Below are 19,176 nucleotides of genomic sequence, written 5' to 3'. Positions count from 1 at the left end.
CTGCAAAGGGATTTAGTTTGTTCAAAACTAAGCCCAAATTAAATCGGCGTTCCTTTCCTCCAGATATTGGGAGAGTTGTTTGACGAGCTTGGGCACTTTGAGCTGTCACATTGGTGTCCGCCCCACAGAATCTGCGGGTGTGGGGGTGTGTGTATGTTTGCGTAGGATTTGGGGACTGTCGTCTAGCAGAGCGAATGGAGGGCCTCAAGGGGGAAAGGAGGCTCTTAAGGTGGACAAAAGGAGCTCAAAGAATGAGTTTGCACTCTCCTAACAGGGCCTCGAGGTACCCAGGTGGCCGGGGGAAGGAAGATGAGGGGCTTGAAGGGGGGACACAGTCTGAAAAAGGAGACAAGGAGTCGGTGTCTGGCTCTCAGCAAGTGGGGGAGGGGGCCTCTGCGTGCTGCCAAGCCTGAGCTGCTAGGTCAACAAGGAGCAATGGGGGTGACAGGGGGGGCCTAGCTGGCGGCTGGAGTGGGGATGACGCGAGGCTGGCGCTGGGAGCTTCAGGTAGAAGGGAGGGGCGGGCTGTGCTCCGCAGCCGGAGAGGGAGCCTCAGGCTGGGCTGGGGGCAGGGAGCAGGGGCAGGCCAGAGCCAGAGCAACGTGGGGGGCTGAGCTGGGCTTTGCGGGGCGGGCGGCGGCCGAGGGGCGGGGCCTGGAGGCTCCACCCCGCTAGCTCCACCTTCTCCGCCCACTCGACATCCTGCGCCCGAGCTCCAGCAGCCACTCGCTGGCTGAGAGGGAGGAGGAAGCAGCGAGTTCCGGAGCCCTGCCTAAGCCCGGCCCAACCTTTGCTCTAGAGATCATGGCTGCCGAGGATGTGGCGGCGACCGGCGCCGACCCGGGCGAGCTGGAGGGCGGCGGGTTGCTGCACGAGATCTTCACCTCGCCTCTCAACCTGCTGCTGCTCGGCCTCTGTATCTTCCTGCTCTACAAGATCGTGCGCGGGGACCAGCCGGCGACCAGCGGCGACAGCGACGATGACGAGCCGCCTCCGCTGCCCCGCCTCAAGCGGCGCGACTTCACCCCTGCCGAGCTGCGGCGCTTCGACGGCGTCCAGGACCCACGCATACTCATGGCTATTAACGGCAAGGTGTTCGACGTGACTAAAGGCCGCAAGTTCTACGGGCCGGGTACGGCGGCTGGCGCCAGGGGCGCGGAGACAAAAGAAAGGGGTCCCAGCACGAGGCTGGACTCAGGGGAGGCGCGGGAGGAGCAGGGTGACCCTGAGGGTCTGGGGGTGGAGGGCGGGCATTCCCATAGCTGGGCGGTCGTGACCCAGAGGCCTGCGGGGGGCGGGAGCCCTAGATCCCTGGACTGTATTGCCAGGGCTAAGATTGGGGACTGAGGAAGAAAGCCAAAATGCTTAAACCTGGGGTGGGTGGGACCACGACTCTTTGGGAAGTCGAGGCTCAGAGACTACACGAAGGCCAATGACGCCAGGAGTAGCCATGGTGCAATGAATGTGGAAGAATCAAAGAGGAGATGGCATTAACAGCAGGTAGCGTTGTGCATGGTGGTGAGTGATGTGTGCGTGTGTTGAGTGTATGTAGTTTATCAGGTGTATGTGTGCATGCGCATGCACAGTGTGGCATGTGTCAGGTGTGTGTAGCATGTGTTTGGAATATGTGTGTGTGTATGTGTGCATGCGCGCGCTGTGTGTGGGGGACGAAAAGGTGAGAGTGGACAAGGGCGAATCCATTGGGGGAAGTGAGCTGTTGAGGGAAGACTAAAGGCTGGATATGGTGGACAGCCCTTATGTGGCAAGATGGTAAGGCAATACAGTATTTAGTCTGAAGCAGGAGAGAAAAGACTAGAAGCCAAAAAATTTAAATTAAAAAAAAAATGGACGGAGGGAGAAGTGGGAGGATCCTTAGAAACAAAAAGGGATTGGGCAAGGAGGGCTGCTGGGTGGGGGGATTTCAGGAAAAGCCTACCAGATGGAAAATGGAGGATGGATGATTGCTGGACTGTTGGAGGGAGCAGGCTTGAAGGGTTCCTTAGAGGGGAGATTTTTCCAAACTTGGTTGTGCATCTTACTCACATGATATACTTAAAATACAGATTCCCTGGCCTAACCACTCTCACCGCTGAAGAAGAGTCTCTGTGGGTGATGTCCACGAATCTGCATTTTCACAAGCTCTCCCAGGCGAATTTGAGAAGCAGCCAGATTTGGAAAGTCCTGATTTATAGACCATTTAGAGAGGAGGAGGAGATATCAGCCCCTCCCATACAGATGCCCCTGAAAACAGGAACTCAGGGGAAATGTCCACACTGATAGCGCTTTCCTTCCCCACTGGCCTGGAAATAGGGAGGAGAATCCCATCATATCTCTTCCTGCCCCCTTACTCCCCAATCCAGCTAATTACAATCAAATGTGTTAAAGTTCTTTGGACACTTCCTGCTTAGTTGTTTTCCCTGTGGACAAGTTCAAATACCTATGTCCTGAAGACTTGTAACTGTCAAAATAACCTAAAAGCCACACCTAAATTAATTGTCATCTTCAGTGGTGTACCAGAGGCATTATCTATAGCCAGCTAGGTTATTATTATTATTGAGCAACACTAGAAAGTAGTCAAAACTTGTGCATGGGATGCTACCACTGACTGAGGTTTGCAGAGTCATTGAGAGGAATGCACAGAGCACAAGACTGGGAGTCAGGCAACCTTGGAATCTAATCAAGGCTAGGAATCGGTTCATTCTGGTTTGACCCTCTGCTGCGAATGTGCCTTTCCACCCTAGAAATAATGAGTCCGAAGCTACAGTTAACCAAGGTCCCCAGGGATCTTCTTAAAATGTACATTCTGATTCCATAGGTCTGAGATGGAAATGCAAATTCTCTGCAGTGGGTCAAACCTTAATGAACCAGTGCAAAGCCTGGTTCTAGTCCTGGTTGGACAAGCTGACCAGCTCTGTGACCTCGTACAAAGCATTGTCTTTTTCTGGGCCTTAGTTTTCCCTTTGAAAAATGATAGGGAGAGCTCTGTGGGTCCTCTAAGTCTCCATCCTGCACTGTCATCTAGTGAGCCTGTGGATATATGACAACATGAAAATGATGCTTCATGTTATTAAACCCATTGCCATTGAGTCAATTCCAACTTGAAGTAACTCTATAGGAAGTGTAAGTGCCCCACAGGGTTTTCAAGGCTGTAAATATTTACAGAAGCAGATTGCCCCATCTTTCTCCAGTGGAATAACTGGTGAGTTTGAACTGCCAACTTTTTGGTGAGTAGTTGAATGCTTTAACTACTACACCATCAGAGCTCCATTCATGTTATAAAACCAAAACCAAATCAAACCCACTGCCATCGAGTTAATTCTGACTCATAGCGACCCCCATTGGGTTCCCAAGGCCGTAAATCTTTACGGAAGTAGATTGCCCAGTGTTGCTTCCACAGAGTGGCAGGTGGGTTTGAACCACCAACTTTCAGGTTAGCAGTCAGATGCCTTAGGCACTGTGCTACCAGAGTACCTTTCATGTTATAAAAGAGTCTTAAAAATTACTCATTAAAGTGCCTACCACTTTATGCCAAGCCCTGTTGTAGGTGCTGGGACTATAACAATGAACAAAGCAGACACTGCTCATGAAACTTAATTCTAGTGAATATACATTGTGGTGGATGCATGTGCTCTCTAAAGACTTAGTGCTTTAAGTATTTGTAAGGTTTAACCATATGGTGACCATAATTTCTGAAATGATAAGATTGAAACCAGTACAGTTTGCCCATTTTCAAGCACTAGGTGCTATCATTTTCCATGGAGGTGTGTTTGTGGAAAACTTGTGAAAGTTTTTTTTAATCTTCTATAGTGGAAACAGTAGCACTAGATGATTAAAAAGAACTATTTTTCTTTGGAATTTTAATGTTGGTCATAAAAGTCATCTAATTATGAAAACATTCCTGGTGGGTTGAGGTCTCAGGTGACTAGGTCATATTGAAACTTTGATCCATTTTCACACAAAGTATACTGATTGCCCATGAAGTTTTTAATTTCAGGGTTGCTATTCAGTGTATTTTTTGGGAAAGAATACATCATTTAAAGCACTCTGGGTACTTTTCACTTTCTAGTGCAATATTTAAATAAGTCTGAATATCCCCTTTTCAAAAGGAGCCCTGGTGGCACACTGGTTAAGTGCTCAGCTGCTAACGGAAAGGACAGTGATTCAAACCCACCAGCCGCTCCACAGGAGAAGGATGTGGCAGTCTGTTTCCTTAAAGACTTACAGTCTTGGAAACCCTGTGGGACAGTTACTCTGTCCTATAGGGCCCCTGTGAGTCAGAATCGACTCCATGGCAATGGGTTAAACATCCACTTTGAATACCTATGGAGTGATTTACTGCTTTCTTAGATAACCATTCAATACAATGTCATCCGTATAGTTATAATATTTTATTGAATTATTTTAGGGTATTGATTTGGCTTTTTTTTTCCATGAAAGTTTTAGTATTTTCTCACTCTTCTCTTCAAACCCACCTAAAAACCCAAGTGAAGTTGCTGATCTCCTGTGCACCCTCTTATCTGTCGACAGTGAAGATTATGTAACATGCAGAGAGATTTCTGAACCACTGATAATCTTATAAAGTGATTTCTCCCGCACATGTTAATGTTTAATTGAGTTTTGCAACCTCTGATCTCTTTAAGATACCTTTGACTCACTGTGTAAAAAATCAGTACATTTATGAAGAAATATCTTCATTTACTCATTAGTGCTTTTTTAAACAAGAGACCCTAACTCTCGCTAGTGTAGCTCCAGTGCTTAGGTTCAATGTCTTGAGTCAAATTCTGACCCAGAGACTCGTTGTTATCTTGGCAGAGCATTCCCTACTCCCCACCCCCAGGGAACAATCATTTTTCACCTTTTACTAGCTACATGCAGTCCCCGAACTATAAACAAGTTCTGTTCCTAAGTCTGTCTTTAAGTCCAATTTGTAAGTAAGTGGGAAGTTAGGTACAGTTAGTGTCTGGCGTCAGTTAGTTAAATGTTTGTCTTAGTATATCGTGTACTTTTCTATGCATAAAAAAATTAAAGAAACACTTCCAGACACACCAAAACATCTTTACTACTAATGTTTTGATGTGCTCGCAAAGTAGCATCCATTTGTTACTAGGAACCATTGTATGCACCTCAAATTTTAAATATAATAAGCTTGTGGGTGGGTGGGTAAGTGGGTGGGGGGCTCTTGGTTAGTAACTACAGATTGTACGGGGGATGGAATCCAGATACTGCCTGTATTTGAAAATCACAGAAGATTGATGAAAATCTACAGCACTTTGGTTTCCTTTTAGTTAATGAAAAGGTAAATAACAACAGGTCTTTCAATGTCTGTGACATACTGACTAAAGTTTCAGTATCACTTACGGTTTCTGAACAGAATCTGATCATCAAAAAGAGGACTTTCTGGGTTGGTGGGTAAGGAAGCCGTTTTCTACATAGGAACCACAGGGAAATTCACTAATAAACAATCGGTGTTTGTTTTTGTTTCATTTTGTTTTCAAAGATGGGCCATATGGGGTCTTTGCCGGAAGAGATGCATCCAGGGGCCTTGCCACATTTTGTCTGGATAAGGAAGCCCTGAAGGATGAGTATGATGATCTGTCTGACCTCACTGCTGCCCAGCAGGAGACCCTGAGTGACTGGGACTCTCAGTTCACTTGTAAGTGTTTTTTCAATTGTGCCAGGATCAAATTTCTACCAGTAATGGGGATTCAGGGCAGTACAATAGTTATTGCTAAGCAGCCTGAAACTTGGGAACATCTGATAGGCTCCTGAGTCTTGGACTGATCAAGTTCATGGCTTGAAGTAATTGCAACAGTGCTGAGTCACTTGTTATGATTGCATACCAATTTTAAGCTAATTCTCTATGGAAACTTGGGTTTCTGTGTTTTTGTTTGTTTGTTTGTGAAAATCTTCTGGCTTTGTAGAGGCCACACTAGTACTTGAGGCTTGGGGTATAAGGTAAAGGACAGTGGCCATCTTGACTACAGAAAGAGGGATTTTCCTAAGTCCTTTCTTGGAGAACTTGCCATTTCAAAGCAGCCCACATGTCTATGGAAGAATGGGAGACTTGTATTCTACAAAATAGCTTCTCTTTGCATCTAATTGAAGCTAACTCTAGGCCTCATCCACAGATGATCCTTAAAATCTGCCCAGCAACAATGGTGTGTGCATTTAAAAAAAAAAGAAGAAAGAAAAAGGAGACACTTGTTTTCGTGGCTTAGTGCTGTGGGGTGAGGTCTCTGGGGGGATGTAAGGATGAAGCATTAAATTCAACTTTGGAGAATTCAGAAAATTAGTTTCTGTCAATCCTAGGTGTATAATTATTGCTTGAACAGTATTTTGCTGCCAAGGATTTGAATAATAATCTTTCCCAGCTTTTATGAAACATAGTCCAAAGACAATGACCATTTCATTTAAGGCTTTCATTTGAAATGGAGTTTTCTATTTTCTATGATGAGTTAAATATTAGCAGCTATTTAGGCTAAATCGAACCATTTTCTCTTAAAATAATGCCAACTTCAGAGAGTTCTGGGTTAATAATTAGCCAGAGGTGCCTCTCCCTTTAGAATATGGCTCTCAAGCTAAGTATAACTTGCCAATCTAGAGGCAAGTCTTTGTACTTTGAAAACATAATTCAGCTCCCTAACAGAAGTCCCTCATTTTTTGCCTCCTAAGGATGCCTTTGTAACAATGGATTCTTTTATGTGAAACCGACGTTGTAACGTATAATTTACAAAGCTCTATTTTCTAGGGCTTGCCTTCATTAATGTGAGAAAAAGTGTTTTTTTCTTACTAGTCCCAAATACTGTCATGACACCTCTGCTACACTCAAAGCCAGGGTGGATTCCCCTAAAGGCAGGTTTCCCAGGCGCCACTCGGCTTTTTCTCTTGTCTTGCACAGTCCCTTTGGGACCTTATAATATGTGCAAATAGGGAAGTTCCAGTTGTTCTGATGATTATTTCACACAAAAGCAGCTCTGGTTACCTGGTTAGACGGGTTGGTTACTCCTCTAATTCCTAATGATATTCACAAAGAGGAGGTTCAGTCCTCTTGGCCTCTGGCATTGATATGATTAACCCTATGTTAGCTTGACTGCAATACTGTGGTACTCGCTAACTCCATCCATTCCAAGTCTTAAAACAACACCAGGTTTCTGCACTTAAATCTGTCTTCCCCAACATCTCCAGTTCTCCCCTGGTTCCTCTAAGTATGCATAGGTATTGTCCCTGTTGGGAAGAACATTACATTCTGCCTCTTGCTATCCTCTCTATCCACTGCACTATTATCATTCCTTCCTTTCACTAGCGAACAAAACTTTAGTAATTTGTCCCTAATCACTGCTCTATTTCCTCTCTTCACCTTCCCTCCCACTCCTTACAATATGGCTTCTATCCACACAATTCCACTGTATTTTGTTCTCAAGGGTTTCCAGGGACCTGTTTCTTGCCAACATTAACTTCACTTCTCCAGTCCTTGTCGTAGATGTCTTTATGGAGTCCCCATTTCTGTCTGGGCTGTCCAGTTTTCTAAGCACCTCATTAAGTCATGTTGCCAGTTCTCTGATCCTGTATCTTCCCCTTTCCATGGTCATGGGCACCAGCCTCCTCTTGGCTTTCGTCCTTTCACATCTGGACCCACACACTAGCCTCCTGGTTGCCCTGCTCCTTGTCTCTTGTTATTGTAATTTGCCCTTTACACCACAGCGGTACCCTTGTTGCTGAAGCCCTGTTGTACTATGACATTCATTTGGTCAGTGCCCTTTCACAGTTACGTGATAATAAATCCAAACTCCTCTGGCTCTCTTGTCTGATACCTCCCATTTCCTCATATGACTTAGTCCACTTTATCTCCTACCACTCCCAGATGCCAACTCTATCCCTGTCAACTTGGCCCCCGTATTGCTCCCTGAATAGGTTCATCCTCACCTGTGTTCCTTCATCCATGGTGTTTTCATCTCTTACAAATCTCTCCCTCCCCAACTGCTATGCAAATCTCAGCCTCAGGGCTGGTCTTTCTTCCATGGAATGACCTGCAGTTCTTACTAACTCAGAATGAACCCTTGCTCTTGTAAACGTTCCTACACACACACACACACACACACACACACACACACACACACACACGGAGTTCGTTTTAACATAGCCTGTCTACATTACTACCTGTTTTATATTTCTGCCTTCTGAACAAAACTAATTCCCTGCAGCAGGAGCTGTGTTACCAAACACCTTTGAATCCCTCAAAAATCCCCACACATTGCTAAGTAGATTGTAGGCCTCCAATAAATGCTTTAGAATGAAATTGCTTTTAGAAGTAATTTTCTGTAAAGCATGAGAATGAGCATTTGTGGGTTTTTTTTTTTTTTTTTTTCCCCTCTACCTCCAGTCAAGTATCATCACGTGGGCAAACTGCTGAGGGACGGGGAGGAGCCCACTGTGTACTCAGATGAAGAAGAACCAAAAGATGAGAATGATCGGAAGAATGATTAAAGCATTCAGTGGAAGCATATCTATTTTTGTATTTTGCAAAATCATTTGTAACATTCCATTCTGTCCTTAAAAGCATTGTGATTTCGATATTTAGAAAAGTTTTGAACTTGCTGTAAATTTTTAAATTATTTATAACATCACTAGTGACACTGATAAAATGAAATTGTCTTAGAATGTGCATGGTATGTTTGTGTGTCACAAATCCAGAAAGTGAATTGCAGTGCTGTAATAAAAATAGCCATAGTCTCTCTACCTATAGTTAGTATGGGCTGAATTTAATTTTTTTTTTTTTTTGAGAGACAGGTAAGATTTTGATTATTTCCAAAACAGGTGAAAATGTTAATCAAACATCAAGAACAAAGGCCCAACTTTTAATCGTGATGTTCTTTAAAGAACCTTGTTTTTCAATTGACTTCACTGCATGATTGCTGTTTTCTCTACCTCTAAAGCAAATCTGCAGTGTCCTAGAGATTTTGGTATGGATTCAAGAGAGCTGTCCAGTAACAAATGGAATCTCAAAGCTGGACTCAGCAAAAACAAAACAAAACAAAAAAAACTACTGTGTTTCTGGACTGCTTTGTGTTAAAACAGGATCTGAGCATACAAAGGGAAAGCTTACGATGGAAAACAAATAAGCTGGCTTGCATACAAACCTGTATGAAGATTATAGCACTATCTTCCCCATTCCCATGTTCATGGCCTTGCCATGGTTATTTTACACAATTTGAAGTGAGGGGGAGGCCTACGGAACAGGAGGAGCTGACGTGTACCCTCCTAAGAGCCTTCATACATATCCCTTAAAGAATGAGGAAACAGTACACGGCACTAGCCAAGTGATTTTTAAAGTATGTTCCTAAGAGTAACAGTCAGTCTTCTGTTGATATAAAACTATAGTCCCTGGAAAGTAGTAGTCAAGTGTCTTAAGTCTTTGATAGCGGTTTTTTTTTTTTTTTTGGTTAACACTAAACTTAGCTTAAGTAGACTGTACGGTTGTACGAATCTGCAAAAGTATTATATGAACAACTAGTGAGGTTTCAAACTCTTGTGGTCAAGTAATAGTCTTTGTATTTTCTTGTGGACTGTGTTTAATGGTTTTACCTCAAATCAGAAAACAAAATGAAGTGCTTTGGTCAGTTAATAAAATGGTTTTATCCAATATAGTGTGGTGGGTTATTTAAATTTTTTTTTCACTTTAATCTGAAGTCAGATTCCATCTTTTTACATTAGCTTAATAGACTTTTCACTCTTTGAATATAGATTCGTTTCATTCCAAGAGACAAAAGGGGCAAAAATTCAGAAACCTCACACCACAAACCAAGTACCAGTTTGTCATATCAGAAACTACTAATTGATTTATCAAGTAACTTGACAAATTCTGCCTTCTTAAATCAAAACTTCCTAAACTATAAATGGCAAACTGCCATCTGGAAGTCTATAGCATGGTTATTGAGGGAGTAATTATACTGAAGGCATTGTTACTAAGTGCTAAGTGGTTGGTTGGTTTCATTTCAATGGCTGATCGGGAGAGTATTCAAGAATCCATATATTAGCACAGTTAATTTGCCTCATAGCAAAAGATGGATATCAGATTTGCATCTGCAGTCAGTTGTATAAACACAGGCAGCCTATTGCTCTGAATATTAGTTTCGTCATCTTACTGTTGAAATTGGCAGCGTTTTCTTATAAGAGATGTACTCTCTGAACCACAGAAAGCTCACAGTTTTCCATTTTTCATGCCATCAAACCATATTGCACGTATATTTAAAAATGTGCCTTTCTTCCCCACCGTGTTTCCGGCAACAAATATCTGAGTGCCTGTTTTGTGCCAGGCAACCTGTTAAGCCTTATGCTTTGGGGAGAGGGTGGGAGAAAAAGCTGGGCCAGGGCTGCAGCCTGCAATCTCATTTAGATGTGATTAGGGTATTTCTGTTACAAAGTTAAACAAGCTCATCTGCTGCCAGGAGGAAACATCCAGAGCCCGGATACAGCTTCAGTCCCCAAAGCCTTTTACCCCTATTTTCAGAGCTAATCAACTTTGTATTGATTACATGTAAAGGGATATTACTATAAGCCAAGACTTTGATCTCAAAACTAGCTAGCATATTCCTAAACCATATTATGTAAAAGGCCCCATTCGAGCAGAGGAGGGAGTGCTAGTAAAATCACTTGTGTAGGCGGGGGTGTTCAGGGTAACATCTGTTTACTCCCCGCCTACTTTCATCCAACCAGCTGCAGATTTTCTTCTCAGTATCAGCATCTGTAGTTCATAAGCAGCATTTAGCTACATGTGTTTTAGTCCATCTCCATATTTGTGGCTACTCCGCATAATTTGACATTCACCTCCCAGAGGCCCAAGTTTCTGCAAATCATAGATCCTGAACAAACATCCATACATTCCATGCTGTTACAGAAAGAGCTCTTTGAACCCAACAAGGACTCTTTCAGCCCTAAAGTAGCCATCTTTGACTCTTCAGGTACAGTCTGCCTTTGTGATGGAATACTTAGAGGCAGTCTGCTGTACATTACATGTGAAAATACAGTTAACTCTTCCACGGTCAGAGACTGATTACTGAGGCCCATAGCTTCTTGGATTACGCTCCCTATCCCACACTGCCCTCTTATTTTGGATATGTTGTTGTTAATGTGCCGTCGAGTCAGACCTGACTCATAACGACCCCTCCTTGGGTTTCCGAGGCAGTATCACTATGGAAGTAGATTGCCCCATCTTCCTTCTAGGAGTGGCTGGTAGGTTTGAACAGCCAGCCTTCTGGTTAGCAGTCAAGTGCCTGAGGCATTATGCTGCCAGAGTTCCTTATCCCCCAGCAGGTGCTTAAAACCAAAACCAAACCAAACCCATTGCCATTGAGTCGACTGCTACTCATAGTGACCCCCGCTGGGTTTCTGAGGTGGTAAATCTTTACAGAAGTAGATTGCCCCATCTTCCTTCTGCAGAATGGCTGATGGGTGTGAACTGCCAACTTGGTTTGAAGTCAAATGCCTTAGACACTATGCCACCAGAGCTCTTTCCAGGTGCTGAAGGGATGAGATAAAATCCAATTGAGTCCATTTTCTTGCTTCTTACAGAGTTCTGATAAAGCATTTCCTGAAGGGAGGGTAAGCGTCAACCAAGTATCATGATTTAAATTTATTCAAAATGAAAACTGAGAATTTTAGTTCCATGAACTCTTGGCAGTTGGTTTCCACAAATGGGCATCAGAAAGAAAAATGTTACATCAAAAAGTAATATTAAAACTAGACATCTCTATCTTCACCAAACATGTTCGTGTGGGTGTGCAACATTCTAGTCAATCCAGTTAGTAAATGAGCAAAGACCCAGTATTCACTATAACAACTTTATTTTTAATATATCTGAAAATTAAATATGTATTGTTTCTCTACCAATGCAAATGAGGAGGATCGGCAACATTAGTGCAAAGCAGCATACTGCAGGTAGAAACTTTCACCCCAAAGTGGAATTTATCAGCATTTATTTAAAAGTTAACATCTTCAACAGTTTTTTCACAAATAAAAATACACGTATTTGGTTCTTATTTTCAAAATTATCAGGTTATGTGGCTTACTACCTGAGAAATTGAACAAAAATATGTTGACAGGTTTTTAGCTGTCTTAAAACACTACCAGCAGCGCATTAAAAAAAAAAAAAACCGAACACTTTAAAAGGCAAAGTTTAAAGTTCAGGCCTAACAGGACAGAGGAAAAAAAAGTGAGAAATTACTTTTGCACCACTGAAGTAACAGCAAAACAAAGAATAAAGAAGTTAATTAATAGAAAGTGGTTACAATATTTTCAGTTCTAGTCTATTCCTTATTGAGCCAGTCAATTGAAAAGTTCAGGATAAGTTGTTCTCTGCCTCACTTAAGGCCTACACAAAAAGAGATTTACTCAAATCTAGAATGTGGTACCACAAAACAGACATAAAAACCCAAGGTTGTACAGAAAGTAAACATAAAACCAGTATTTTTACCTACTTCTGAGTCCCAGGACAGTATTTATCAAACAAACAAAACACAAAGATTATATGGAAGTGACTTAGCACCAGTTCTATTATACAAAAAAATTCTGCACATGCTGTACTCTGCAATTTATTTTTTCCTGCAATTTCTTTCTTACGTCTGGTTACTGAGCAGCAAATTGTTTTCGTGCCTATAAACTCTGCAAAGAAAAAATATCAGATTACAGAAGAAATCGAGATTTATTTTGTCAAAGCAAGCATGGCTGCTTTCTGTTAGAAACCTATAATGCTCTTTGTTTCAAAGGCATGAAACATGGGGAAAAAGAATAGAGGCAGGTTATCATTGGAGGAGAAAAATATCTAGTTACCAAAAGTTGTCTGACCAAATACAAGCTGTTAGTTTAAAAGGCTACTCTGGGAAACAGTACTTTGAACATTAGCCATTGCTAGTCTTGAGAAAAGGCACTCGCCTCATGAGCTGTTCTTCAGATCTGACAAGCCAAACCCAGTTTCAATGGCAGAGTTGCTGGCTTGAAAGTAGAATCAAACACAAGAGAGCCAACAAATCATTCACTGGTCACTATCTTATTAATAATAAACACAATCTTCTATGTTACGTTCATTTCTGAACTTTTCCATGTACGAACATATCTCTATTAAGATGTGATTAGAAGAGATCAATGAAACAATGTGGGATCTTCAGATAAATGAGATTTTGTAGCCCCATCAGATATCAGGTTGCACAGGAGGCTAGTTGTGAGTACTAGTTGTGAGACTGGCTGGCATCCTACCTGGCTCAACCAGCTAGTACTTTTCTACAGAATATCAAGTTAAGACTTTTGAAATGAACAATGTCATATAAAAATGGTGCTTTCTGCTATTTCTGTGGATTAAAACCACCTTTTTTTTTTCTGCTACAGACAATCTCTAATATCACTGATGTGTCTTCAGTTGTTAGGTTAGGTGATAGATACCTTTGTTGGGGGAAAAAAAAGGTCATCTACTGCCCCTGAGGTCCTAAATCCTGTGTAAGGCAGAATGAATCAGCCAAGCTTTCTATAGAACATGTACTGCACTAAGATGTCTTTAAGAATCTACAAAATATCTCCATTTAAAAACATATTTAAGAAGTCCAAAACCAGTAAGTAGAAAGATAAATTGCTTATGTTAAGAGTTTACAAATCCTGCACACATGTTTTTTTTTCCCCACCTAGAAAACTAACTATAAGCTTTCCCCTTGACTCTTCCTAACTCCATGACATGATTGAGGATTAAGGAGGCACTTGTTACTGTTTTATAAAAGTCAGCTTGGGGATATTCAGTGACTTTTTACCAACTGATGTCACCCAACCCTGAGTGAAAGAATTACATAACCTGAAATGGAATACTATCATGCCCTCTCTTCCCAAGTGCCATTATTGGTGCCCCAGGATCTTTCAATATTTCCTTTTGCAAATCCCACTGGTTAAGTCACTTCAATCCTGTTGCTTTTCTAGGATGGACAGACGTGGGGTTCTTCAAAACAACAATTCTGCTAATGATCTGCTGTATGTTTAAGCCTCAAAGGACAATCTGAGCCTCTTTTAGATTCTTCTTCCAAGACTTTATCTCCAAAAGGACAACTCTGAGTACTATGAACATATTAATAAGATAATTTCCTTCTGAAACACTCTAATGTCATGAAGAAGTCTAGTATATGTCCTAGCTGTCATCTCTCTTATCTATAATTATTTGTAGATAAAAATCAGGAAAGTTTGTTGCCGCACATTTTGTCTCTGACTAAATCAAAGGACATAGAAAAAGATCCTTGTTTGCTCTTGATACTAAATGATGACATTACGACAGCTAAGGAGTCAGAGGGCTATCTCAACCCCTTTTAGTGATAATTTGCTCCTTTGCTGGCACCAAATTAAAATTGCAGTTGAACTGTAGAAATGTCCGTCCTTGGATCAAGATGTTTTGCAAGCAGTGTCTTACCAAGCTTCAGAATCTGGATGTTCTGTATTTCTAAAGCTTGCCAACACAACTGCAATCATTTTGAGACAAGGCATTGCATTTAACCTTGCTCAAGTTTTTAAATGTTGTTCTTTTGCTCTGTAGTTGCTAGCTAGCTATATCTGGTTTTAAATTTTCTTCTTGCAAATTGTTTACTGTGAAGAACAGTGTTCCTGATCTAAGTGACCATCAAAACATTTGAAAATATAAAGAACTAGCGTAGTTGTTTTCTAAATAGCTTCCATAGTCAATGTCTTCCTGACTGTTATGTCTAATATAATAATTATCAGAATTCAGCATGAAATCTTCAGCATTTCCATGTCTTTTAAACCTTTTTTCATCCTGTTTATATTTTGATTTCCAAGGAGTCTCCCTTCTTGGAGAAAAATCTCTCAGATAAAAAGCACTAGCACTTTGTGATGATGTTACTGGCACATGAAAAGGTCTGTAATTCACTTTGTGGTCAAATGTGGTACCAATAAACCTCCTCCTCTTTCTTGTAATGTCCTCTAATAGATCGATGGAATTGGACTTATGATAGCAACCTTCATCAAACAAGTATTTTGGGGCTGGCTTTCCCCTCCTTTTGCTGTTGCTTCTCTCATTTCTAATGGAATTGTCTTCATCACCAAGCCATGAGCATCTCAGTTCATACTTAGACCTCTTGCCTGGTTTCCTAAGCTTGCATTTAGAGTGTTTTTTCTCCCCATTCTGTTTACATTTTGAAGACAAGGTCTGCTGACCTGACCTAGCTTCTTGATCACAAGTAATGATTTCATCGGGGACAATGAGTCCTTTTTCTGGGGAGCTATGATATGTAGCCACAGAATTTTCTTGCTCCTCTTTGTTTATGCTGCTAAAGGTTTCATTGAAGCATTCGGAGTCACTACTAATTTCTTCTAAGACATCTTTCAATTCCAAAGCTAAGCCTACTGACCTGTAGGGTGAAGAAACTTGGCTATTCTTTCTGGGTTTAGGGTCTTTGATCTGGTGACCATGAGTCTCTTTCAAAAGATGGCTCTCTCCATCAGTTGGGGAAAGTTGATCATCAGCCTCACTGGCTGTATCCTTGAGATGATTTTTAAAGCCCTTAGAACATTCTTTGGCATAGTCTACTTTTTCTCTGTCTTGTGGTTTATGGTCAGGATCTTGAGTACAAATCTTTGTCCAATGATCGTCTTCTTGAGCATGTTCTGTCTGATCCCGGTTTCGTGTTGGGCTCAAACTGGTTGAGCGATATCTCCGTTTTCTCAACTTGATCTGAAATTCATTCCCCTTGGTATGGACAGCTCTCTGCCACTGACATGTGCTTGTTATGTCACCTGGTTCTAGGAAGATACGGGCATATTTTGGGGTTTGATAATAGTTTAATAGATAGTCGACAAATTCATTTGTTTCATAGATCTTCTGTTTTCTACCACAGTCTCTCTCAAGTAATCTGGAAGAACAGAATTCATTAGGACTGTGGCAATCTTCTTTCTCAAAAGATTGACCTTGAATTGTTGTAATCTGCAAAGATTTCTGGTCAGAGATTAAACTATGATTATATCCATCAGTTAATAGTTTTCTGGTTCTCTCTTTTCTAGCTGAATACCTTAACTTTTTCTTCCCAAGGTGGTGGGAAGATTTACGTAAGTGAGTCCTAGTTCTTTTCTTCATTTTTTGTTTTCGTTTATTGTCCGACTTGGCAACCTGATATTTTGGCATTTCCTCTTGATTTCGAAGATACTGAGTGTTTAACTCTTCATTCTCCAGAGTTTCCAATGTGTTCTCTGGAGCATGATCTTGCTCTGCTTCAGGGCCTGCAATATCTACCACCTGTGGGTTAAATTGTGTGGATCCCTTTAAAGAAAAAAGTTGAAAACCTCACATGAAATACTAAACAGATAAAAACATTTTCAAAGAAAATTGGGCTCTCTGACACCGTTCTGAAGAGACTTCTAATAACACCCGAGATAGATCCTAATTAGGAACAATATTGAGCTAAGGAAATGGGAGGCACGAAATAAGATGTCTTAGTATAATATCTAATGTGCACTGCTCTTACTGTGTCTGTGCCCTTCCTTCTGCTAGAAGGTACCATGCTTTACATATCTTTCAAAGTTCACGACCCTTTTTTCATTTGTTCAAAAATTTATGAGACCCTAATGTTCCAGATATCATGCTAGGGGCTGAGGATATGAAGAGGAATAAGAAATGATCTCTAACCCTCCCAGAAAGTTCTCATCCAAGAAAAGACTGATGGGTGAAATGTGTCTTTATAGCAGATGAAATTGTCCAGAAGGGTCAGCTGGCTTAAAAGATATATGCTTTCTGTTTTCGACTCCAGCCTCTCACTATGGATTGCAAGTAGTCTATCTGAGTTCCACCTCTCTCCCTCCCCCTATGTCAGTAAGACAGCAAGTAGAAAACAAGGCCATGGCAGTGATGCCACCACAGGTGTGAGGCGCTCTGCTCTGCACAACTTCTGGGCAGGTGAAAGGTGCTGCCCAAGGCCTCCCTCTACTGAGACATTTTGCACTGTGTGCCACTGACATCTGACACATATCAGGACACAGTGTTTACAAATTACCTGGAATTAGAACCTGCAAATTGTGTAAGAGGTATAAGGTATTACTGTTGCCAAGAATTAGGCGTCACATACATTTAAAAAGATAAATTCTTAAAAAGGAGTCACCCATGACAGTCATTAAGTTAACTATAAAAGATCCAGCTAGCCTTGTATAATTGAGAGATTTTTCTGATCCTCATTTCACTAAGTTTGATTGTCCACAGTAATGAGGGATTAGTGAGGAATGCTTTTCTACACTAAAGGCCCAGGCTGCAAATATACGTAAATATCCATAAACTCTATACAATCCATTAACTATACATAATACTAATTAATATCCATTAACTCTGTATGCTAGTAATGTCATTCACTCTTCATATTTGAAGACAGTGAGTATGGATTTTTAAATTAATACTTGAGAAGCTCACTCAGTGGAAAAAACACATCTCAAAAATGAAACTCTCCAAACCATACGATTGCTCTGTAGTGTGAGAAATTTCCTTATCAAATAATTTATGACTAGACTAACATGGGCTGCTACACAAAGGTATCTACTCGGGGCTCTTCCTTCTTATCCAAACCTGTTGCAGATGGATGTAAGTGAGGTTACATTACAAACCCAACACTCACATCATCTCTTTCTGCCCCATGGTATTTTCTGTTACACTGATTAGAAACCAAGAAAAGTAGATACACTAGCTAAACTGCTCTGGGTAGCAACATCCAGAAGTTTAGAAACACACAGTGTGTGTGCTAAAGGGCATGGGTGAGACACAACTCCTTTAGAGAATTTGAATACCCCTTTTATAATTTCACAACTGAGGTTATTAGAGATTAGCCTATTTAAAATAATCCCATGAATATAATGGGTCTTCCAGGGCCCTGATTTTAAATAGGCTACTGATTAGATATAAAAGCGGTGTCTCAGAACAGTCGCCCAGCTGCCTTCCAGTGAAGTCTGACTCCTGGTGAGCCCACATGTGTCAGGGTAGAACTGTGCACCAGAGTGTTCAATGGCTGACTCTGCAGAAGTAGACTGCCAGGTCTTTCTTTCAAGGTGCCTCTGGCTAGACCCACACCTCCGACCTTTAGGTTAATAGCTGAGCGTGTTACCATTTGCACCACCCAGGGACTCCTCAGAAAGGTTAGCACCCACCAAAACACAAGAACAATTGGGAAAGAGCCTTACTGCAATTTTCCTCAGGAGTGTGCGTAGCAACCGAAGGGCCTCAACACGCCTCTGAGCCAGAAGGTACTTCCTCTCCGTCCACTCCTCTGAAGAGTCAGGTTCCTGAGATACCTCAGCTTTGGCTTTGTCCTTGTGTTTCTTTCTCTGATGTCTGTCTCTTTCCTTCAAGACTCTCCTCCTGACCCTGGCCTTCCTCCTCTTTTCCTGGGTTTTCCTCTCCTCATCTTTTCTTTTTCTGGAAATGATTACAATTAAACCATTCAGATGTATTCAGTAGGCATTTGACCTCTCCCCCTACCTTCCCCCCACCCCACTGCCAGGGGGGTAGAGATGGTTTAGGTCTCCAGGAATCAACCACAGCTAACCCCAGAGATGACTTATGATTGAAAAAAAAAAAAAAGGCAAAGCGATTTATGAGCAGCTCCTTTGCACCAATTCAGGGGGAAAGGCACACAATCTGAGTTGGGCAAACAGAACCATGTAAAGGAGACCTTATGCAGAGATGTTGTTGTCGTTAGCTGTCATCGAGTCAGTCTCGGACCCATGGTGACCCTATGCACAAGGGAACAAAACACTGCTTGATCCCATGTCATCCCCATGATTGAATGTGGATCAGACCACTGTGATCCATAGGGTCTGATTTTCAGAGGGAGATCGTCAGGTCTTTTTCCCTAGTTCATCTTAGTCTGAAAACATCACTGAAACTTGTTGAGCATCACAGCAACACACAAGCCTCCAATGACAGACAGGTGGTGGCTGCCCAGGAGGTGCACTGGCTGGGAATCAAACCTGGTCTCCCACAGAGACAGAGTATCAGAAAAAGGCAGTTACATCAGAGAGCTGCAAATCAAAACAACCATGAGATACTATCTCACCCCAGCATTAATAACAAAGGTCAACAAGACAGAAAATAAATGCTGGCAAGGATCTGGAGAGATTGGGAGTCTTTTTTTTTAAATGCATTTTATTGAAATATCATTTACA

The 19,176-nt window shown here is 41.8% G+C and overlaps 2 protein-coding genes across 2 annotated transcripts in view; one reads left to right on the top strand and one right to left on the bottom strand.

The window, feature by feature from the left end:
* Positions 1–804: 804 nt before the first annotated feature.
* Positions 805–8,484, top strand: PGRMC1 (progesterone receptor membrane component 1). The gene is made up of 3 exons (XM_007953346.2): positions 805–1,132; positions 5,498–5,653; positions 8,381–8,484. The coding sequence occupies exons 1-3, from the start codon at positions 805–807 to the stop codon at positions 8,482–8,484; spliced, it is 588 nt and encodes a 195-aa protein (XP_007951537.1).
* A 6,157-nt stretch (positions 8,485–14,641) lies between these two features.
* Positions 14,642–19,176, bottom strand: part of LOC103207695 (A-kinase anchor protein 17B-like) — a 22,195-nt gene continuing 17,660 nt past the window's right edge. The window contains exons 3-4 of the mRNA XM_042782609.1: positions 18,193–18,427; positions 14,642–16,294 (exon numbers count right to left, since the gene is read on the bottom strand). Of these exons, the coding sequence (XP_042638543.1) occupies positions 14,642–16,294; positions 18,193–18,427 (1,888 nt within the window). The remainder of the gene's footprint in view (positions 16,295–18,192; positions 18,428–19,176) is intronic.

This window comes from Orycteropus afer, unplaced genomic scaffold, assembly GCF_000298275.1.
Source record: "Orycteropus afer afer isolate SDZICR_OR568_19922 unplaced genomic scaffold, OryAfe1.0 scaffold00387, whole genome shotgun sequence".
Lineage (NCBI taxonomy): Eukaryota > Metazoa > Chordata > Mammalia > Tubulidentata > Orycteropodidae > Orycteropus > Orycteropus afer.
This window is presented reverse-complemented; position numbering and strand designations above follow the sequence as displayed.

Bases quoted from the DNA above. Each gene is read 5' to 3' on its own strand.
- PGRMC1 (XM_007953346.2), top strand. From the start codon at position 805: ATGGCTGCCGAGGATGTGGCGGCGACCGGCGCCGACCCGGGCGAGCTG. The intron at 1,133-5,497 runs GTACGGCGGCTG...TTGTTTTCAAAG, and splicing joins CCGCAAGTTCTACGGGCCGG to ATGGGCCATATGGGGTCTTT. The intron at 5,654-8,380 runs GTAAGTGTTTTT...CTCTACCTCCAG, and splicing joins CTGGGACTCTCAGTTCACTT to TCAAGTATCATCACGTGGGC.